The sequence below is a fragment of the Heterocephalus glaber genome, unplaced genomic scaffold (genome assembly GCF_053883595.1).
Source record: "Heterocephalus glaber isolate CG9 unplaced genomic scaffold, H.glaber_assembly_v1.0 deba00001097, whole genome shotgun sequence".
Classification (NCBI taxonomy): Eukaryota; Metazoa; Chordata; class Mammalia; order Rodentia; family Bathyergidae; genus Heterocephalus; species Heterocephalus glaber.
Window position 1 is genome coordinate 94,201 of NW_028258191.1, and position 7,875 is coordinate 102,075.

General features: G+C 37.5%; 1 protein-coding gene across 6 annotated transcripts in view; it reads left to right on the forward strand.

Annotated features, from left to right (window-relative positions):
- Tnfaip6 (TNF alpha induced protein 6) overlaps positions 1-6,482 on the forward strand; it is a 52,057-nt gene extending 45,575 nt beyond the window's left edge. For all 6 annotated transcript variants that reach the window (XM_004870032.4, XM_087210000.1, XM_087210001.1 and 3 more), the window contains 2 exons: positions 1,707-1,747; positions 5,805-6,482. In XM_004870032.4, the coding sequence (XP_004870089.1) occupies positions 1,707-1,747; positions 5,805-5,974 (211 nt within the window). In that variant the 3' untranslated portion in view covers positions 5,975-6,482. The remainder of the gene's footprint in view (positions 1-1,706; positions 1,748-5,804) is intronic.
- The last annotated feature ends 1,393 nt before the right edge of the window (positions 6,483-7,875 follow it).

The following is a 7,875-nucleotide window of genomic DNA, read 5'->3' on the forward strand; positions in this document are numbered from 1 at the left end:
AAGAATTCTTAAAAAACTCAGGATTTGACTAAAGATAGTTGAAATGTAAGTTGAAAAGTTTATTGGGGTTCGTAACTGGTCTACTTTCTGTTAACCTCCTAAACATGACTATAAATTCAGCAATTGATGCCTCTCACCTTTGTAAAAAGTATTGTGCTAGGTGTCATGGATGCAAGATGAATTAGCAATGTATAGCCCTTTCTCTCACACAATTTAGCTAAATATACAATAGATATCTTTTGTTTTTAAAGATGTTTTGAGACAGGGACTCACTATGTAGCCCAAGCTGCCCTCAGATTTGCAATCCTCGATCCTCCTGCCTCAGCCTCCCAAGTGCTAGGATTACAGGCATGCACCACCATGCCTGGTTGCCTGAATATATTCTTTTTTGTCTGTTTATTTTGTTTGAGATAGGTTCTCACTATGTACTTTGAGCTGGACTTGAACTCACTGTTTACCCAGGCTGCCCTCGAACTCATGGCTATCCTCATGCCTCAGCCTCCTGAGTGCTGGGATTACAGGTGTGCACTGCCGTGCCAAACATTTATGTAGATTTTGAAATGTGTAACTGAAACACAAAGAAAAATAGGTATTTCTTACACACATAAATGGCAATTTTTTTGTTTTGTTTTGTTCTTTGGCTTATAAACTGCTATAAAAAATGTAAATAGTTCTCTAAAATATATTGAAGAAGACATGAAGTAGGGTTGAAGGAATGACAAATGAGTTTGTTTATTTATTTATTTATTTATTTATTTAGGTACCAGGGATCAAACTCAGGACCTTGCGCTTGCAAGGCAGGGAGTGGAAAAACTGAGCTAAATCCCGGGCCCAATTTTTTTTTTTTTTTAAGGAAGTGCCTCCTACCTTGGGAATTAAGATGACATTTTTATTCTAAACCTAATTTCTGAAATCAGTTACAGCCCTAGACAAAATGATAAACTATTATTTTTAGAAAGTTTCACCAGGCTAATTTGTTATTTATTAGATTTTTTTTTTTTTTTTTTAGTACAAGGGATCAAACTCGACCTTATGTTTGTGAGGCAGGCTCAGCACCACTGAGCTAAATCCCCAGCCCTATTTATTAGATTTATATTACATAGTTTTCCTTTGTAACTTTTACCTTCTTTAAAATGAATTATATGTTGAGAAACTTACAAAATCTTTGTTTTTATATTCTGAATTGTCATGATTCAGAAAAGACAATCAAAGGTCTTCTGACATTTTTTTTAAGTTTAAATCAATCTTAGAATTTAATATATTAGGGCTGGGGATTTAGCTCAGTGGTTCCGCCACCTGCCTCGAAAGCCAAGGACCTGAGTTCCATCCCCAGTACCAAAAAAAAAAAAAAGAATTTAATATATTAATACTATCAAGCATACACCCATTTTTCTTTATCCATGAGGAAAACTATGAAATAAATAAAAAATAAATTTTTATATGTCCAAGTAAGTTAAATTATCTACTATACAAATGTGTTTTTTGGTACACAAAGTAGAAATGTCAGAAATCTACTCTTAAAAGTCTAATACTGAATTTGTTTCAACTCTTCTTCCATATAAATCCAAGTTAAAAAAACTTTTAAAAGAGTAGAAAAATGGGTCATTACTTAAAAGAAATAAAGCATTTTACTATCAGTCGGATCCACTTGAAGAGTTGTATAATATCTTTCCTGTAACCTCTCTTTTCTACAAATTTCCTTTCAGATATTGTGGGGATGAACTTCCTGAAGACATCATCAGCACAGGTAAGCCTCCAAATGGAGGAACAAAAATTGAATTTGTTTTCTCACAGCACTCCCCTCCCCCCAGAGTGAGGACCTCCTGCTCACCAGGATTCTCTTGATTATCATTCATTTTTTAAAAGTCGAGAACTAAGGCTAGATGTCCCTTGTTAGCTTGTAAAATACTGAGAATTCTTCATCTGTACTGCAGGGTTTATGCCAAGTCCTCAAACTAGCTATGGACAGACCCTCCTTGTATGCAGGAAATGGATGAGCATCTCGGATCTGCACATCCGAAAGTAATGCTGTGCTCAGGGTCTCCAGGAAATGTAGTAAATGGCTACAGTGAGGTGTAGCCCAGGGGGAGAGCATGTGCCTAGCGTGCACAAGGCCCTAGGGCCATCCCTACATTCCAAGTGCCATAAAAAATAAAAATCATAAAATAAACTGGGCATGGTGATGCACACCTGTAATCCCAGCTACTTAAGAGGCTGAGGCAGGAAGATAGCAAATTCCAGTCCAGCCTGGGCAATTTAGTGAGATCCTGTCTCAAAAAAAAAAAAATTTAAAGAGCTAGACTGTAGCTCCACGACTGAGTGTTTACCTAGCACACAGCAGGCCCTGAGTTCAGTCTGAAGTACCACAAAAAACAATACATAAAATGGCCAGAACTGTTCGTTGATAGGAGGCTGAAGTTATAAAGGTGTTAAAATATCTTCTGACAGCCAGTCCTGGTGGCACACACCTGAAATGCCAGCTACTGGGGAGTCTGAGGTAGGAGGACCACCAGTTTGAAGACAGCCTTAGGCAACCATCTCCAAAAAAAATGGCTGGCGGTGGTAGGAGGGCTGGGGATACAGCTCAGTCGTAGAGTACCGGATTCAAGCTCCAGGACCAAAAAAAAAAGAAAAAATTGTCACTAAAAAATTAAAATGTCATTCCTCAGAGAGTGTTTTGTGAGGTTTTTTGTTTCTTTCTTTCTTTTTGAGACAGGTTCTCCTTATGTAGTCCAGGCTGGCCTTGGACTCACTATGTAGCACAGACTGGCCTAATTCATGACTATCCTCCTGCCTCAGTCTCCCGAGTATTGAGATTGCAAGTATAAACCACCACACCCAGCTTGTTCTGGGATATATTTTAAATAAGTGTTACATAAGAAAAGGATTCTAGGTCAAATAAATTTGGGAAACATTAGGTTAAACAATGTTAACAGGTTTCTTTATGGGAAGACCACAGGGAACTTTTAATATGCTAATTTCTATAGTAAAGCTTAAAAATCTAGATATAATAGGTACTGTCTTCAAAATCTCTCCCTTCCCAAAAGCGTCTTGTTCTACAGCCAAGCATGATGGGGCTAGTAGTTGGTAATCATCCCAAAATGAGATTTTCTAGCTGTAAACCTTAATTTTATTAAATGTCTTCATTTTTTCCTTTTATTTCCATCATCAGCACAAACATTGGCATTCTTCTGTTCTCTATTTTGCCCCCAGGTGATAAAATTATCATAATATTGTACTTCTGCAACTAAACACAACAAAGTTACATTGAGTTGTAATTCTTGGTCTTTAAATGGATACAACTAGTTAATTTACTCTCACACCCAGCCCTGAAGTGCACTCAATTCTAATTTTTTATCGTTATTTATTACATAGTATAGAACTCTGTGCTATCTTGAATGACTAATGCTTAAACCTTATAATAGCCTTTCCAGCAAAGGTGACCAGTTAAACCTTTCACTCAATTCTTTTTATTTCCTTGAGAATCTATTGTATGTTAACAGAAAGTTTAAAAAGAAGCCACCTTAGAGCTGTAAGAGATAGTAGTGGTGATACAGGGCTTATGATATAGGGGTGACATGTGGACCTCCAAATAATATAAAAGAAATATTATAACTCTCAACCTGCCAGATGTCCAATACATCGAGTTCATGTTCTCTAAAACTGAATAATGGATCCTAGGAACAAGAGAGGTTAAGAGTAGGAAATATTTATTGAGAGATAGATAGCGTCTATCTGAGAGAGACAGAAGGGGGCCTGGAAAGTGGATTGCCCATGGACCCTGGTTCTCAAGGGAGCTTTTGTTTGTTTGTTTGTTTTTGTTTAAAAGTTCGATTTAATTTAATTTTATCCTATTCTCCCCCTCAAGTCCCCTCCCCTCCCTATGTACAAAAGCTTTGTTTCCATTTTTTCTTCTATTTTCTTTTTTTTTTTCTTGTCCCTTCCTTCCTTTCTCCCTGCAAGGGAGTTTTATAGAGCAAAACCTCGAGGTGAAGCAGGTATAAGATGGGACAAAACTATAGTCACCTAATAAGATTTTATGTATGATTATGAGTACAGTCACTCAGGTAGTATTAATTAAATGAGGAAGCAAGTCACATACGTGGAAGGAACAGGCATTTTTCCTGGAAGGGATGGGTTAAGGTCTTGATTCCCCATCCAGGTGATAGATGCCTATTTAGAATATCAATTACTGCTGTTCATCCCTAGGAGAAGTATGTGTAGTCATTTCATTTTTGTGTTGAAGTCTGGCCTTTAACTAATGGGTTTCATCTCCAGCCACAGTTGCAATGCGTTTTTATCTTCTGCTTTGACTTCTTTGAGGGCCCAGCCCTGTCTGACTGCCTGTAATATTTTTAACTAACTTGACTGTCTGAAATAATGGGGTGAGAACCCTATTTTTATTTTTATTTTTTAGGTACGAGGGATCAAACTCAGGTCCTTGCACTTGCGCAGCAGGCAGTGAAACCACTGAGCTAAATCCCTGGCCAGAGAACTCTATTTTTAAAAATAGCCAGGTGTGATAGGGCACTTAGATGCCTGAGGCAGGAGGATCACAGTGAGTTCGAGGCCAGCCTGAACTGTAATGAGACTCTGTCTCAAAAAACCAAAACCAGAGAGAAAGAGAGAGAGACAGAGACACAGAGACAGAGAGAGAGAGAGAGACAGAAACAGAGAGGGAAGAAAGGGCAGGAATCCAAAGGAAGTCTGAAATTTAACACATTCCTTGTTTTGTCTAAAATAGTTTAAACCAGGCCACTTGGCACAGACCTGCAATCCCAGCGACAGTACTTGAAAAGCTGTGGCAAGGAGAATCCTAATTTGAAGCCAGTCTGGGCAATTTAGCAAGAACTTGTCTCAAAATAAAATAAAAGGGCTGGAGTTGTAGTTCAGTGGTAGAGTACTTCTGGGCTCATTCCCCAGTACTGTAGAAGAACAGACAGTTTACCTCGGAGGAATCAAATAAGCCTAGCCCTGTTAGCTCTGTGGCTTTGGCGATGACACCTAGTCTCCCTGTGCCTCAAGCTCATGTTTGTAGAATGAACCTTCTAAGAGTATCCACCTCATAGTGTTGCTGTGGGGATTGATGAGTTAATAGATGAAGAAAAGAAAAGAGGAAGGAAGGAAGGAGAGAGAGAGATTACTTTTTTGCTTTATTTTTGAATTTTGGATTTGGGCTGTGAGTAAAGAAGGCCTTCCCTCTCCCCAAATACAAAAAAAATTCTTACAGTTTATCTTCAGTAAGTTTTTCCTTTTTATTTTTAACACATTTTGGTCTTTAAATGCAGGCAAAATGTATTTAGGTACCCTGTATGAAGTAGGGGGTCTAGACATGCTTCTTAACAAACATAAAGCTTGTTGGTCCCATAATTTAGTAAAGAATCCATCTACACCACAGTGGTTTGAACTACTTGCTGCTCTCCTATGATTTTATGAGTATTCCTTCTACAAAGAGAACCTTGGCATTGTTTTACAGTGCTAGACATCAAACCCAGGGCCTCATCATGTTTTGCAAGTGCTCTACCACTCTTAACCCCAAAAGTGACACCCTTAACCCCAAAGAACCTTTTGAAACAGAAAAGACAAATTTTCCTGCAGGACAGATTGGAGGGACAGAGAAAAAAATGTAAAAATGCTTTACTTGGCACTGAAGCCACAGACCCTAAAACTTGAGAATCCACCTCTGGATTCTGGGATTCTTGTTCATGACTTCTCATATTCTCCTATGAGAATGAGTCTTGAAATTGTCAAGCAAATCAAAGGGAAGTAACATCTTTGCTCTTTGCTTACCCCTCCCCCCATAGGAAATGTCATGACCTTGAAGTTTCTGAGTGATGCTTCAATAACAGCAGGAGGTTTCCAAATCAAGTACGTCGTGGTGGAACCTGTATCCAAATCCAGTCAAGGAAAAAATACTAGTAGCACATCTACTGGCAGTAAAAACTTTTTAGCTGGAAGATTTAGCCATATATAAATCAAACAAAGGATGTTCAAAATATGCAATGTTTATGTTTGCATCTTTGGAACCTTTTTGATCTCACTTTTGTATTACTATTTTTGTTAACATCTATTTATTATTTTTCTAAATGTGAAAGTAATACCTAATTTGGTGAGAAATTAAAAGATTCAGAAAAATTCAAATGCAAAAATAAAATCTCTCCTAATCCCAGTATACAGAAATAACTAGTGCTAACATTTATATTTTTTTTTCATTTTTCTACTTGTAGTATATGTATATATGTATCTGTATGTACTTATATTTTAAATTTTGGAATCCTCTATGTACAGTTTTATATCCTGGTTTTTGTGGGACTTTTTTAACCTTGAACTTTAAACCTAAGAATTTCCTAAATCATTGAGTATTCTACAAAAATGACTTTGAATAGCTGTAGAATATTCCATATTTTATTTAAACCCGTCTCCATTGTTGGAATTTTAGATTGTTTTCAGAAATATTGCTGCAATAAATATCCTTGAACATACATATTTGTGCAGTTCTTTTATTTGAGGGACAAGGACCTAGAAGTAGAATTACTTGGACTGGAGACAAATTAAAATATAATTTTCTTTTCTTCTTTTTTTTTTTTTTTTTGGTACCAGGGATCAAACTCGGGTCCTTGCACTTGCGAGGCAGGCGCCAGAACCACTGAGCTAAATTCCCGGCCCTTTTTTATTTGGTTTGTTTTTTGAGACAGGGTCTCCTTAGTAGTTCAGACTGGCCATGAACTCATTATGTAGCCCAGGCTGACCTCCAATTCTCAATCCTCCTGCCTCAACCCCCCAAGTGCTAGATTTACAGGTGTGTGCCATCACACCCAGCCCTAAATTTTCTTTTTGAGAGCAATGAGACATCAGCATGGTTTGAATTTCCACTACCATATTAGTGAGACTGACAGTTGGTTTGTCTAATTTTGATTTCCTTTGTAAATTATTTTTCCATACTTTTCACCCTGTTTGTTTGTCCCAGGATGGCCTTGAGCTTGCTAAGTGGCCCTGGCTGGCCTCATGCTCTAACTTCCTGCCTCGGCCTCCAAAGGACCTGGGGTTACAGGCCTGTGCCACCACACCCAGGTTTTTTCACCTACTTTGAAAACACACACAAACAATATCTTCTCTAATTGAGCTGTAAGAAATGATTATGTTAGGTATATAGTCTATGTCATATATGTTGCAATCTGATTTTAAGTTTGTAGTTCACCTTTTGCTTTATGGTGGTTTTTTATATCAAAGATTAAGTTTTATGTTGTCATACATACTTACTTTGGTGAGGTTTTTTTTTTCCTTTGTGTTTATATTTCGGAGTGTCAAAAAGCAAAACGATTTAAACAAAATTAGTTTAAAGCAGACCGGGGATTTAGCTCAGTGGTGCCACCACCTGTCTCGCAAGCAGAAGGACCTGAGTTCCATCCCTGGTGCCAAAAAAAAAAAAAATTAGTTTAAAGCTCTAATTGGCTTTATCAGCAATTCTAGAATAGAGTAACTTCTTATTTTGAAAACAGAATGAATGTCCTGACGCGCTGAGGAGCTTGACTTCATAGACAGAAAAGGGCTGAAGAAAGTAGATACAGGGAATAAAAGAATATTGGCCATTTCAAAGTTAACTTCCTTTTAGAGGTTAAAGCAAAGAGCAATTCCTTATCATGCCAGCTAAAACTGGCTTATTTGGCAGTTTGGATAGTATCGCTCTCTCCTGATTTCTTGGAAGGCCAGATTAAAAGCTTTAATTTTTCATTGATGTGGAACTTCAGCTTGAGTAACTTCATTTTCCTCTGGTCTCTTGGAGGTGCTCAGTCCAAACTGACCACCTCCTATAAATTTTACTTAACAGAAGAATACTCCTAATATGAGACTGGATATTTTATTTATATAATTGTA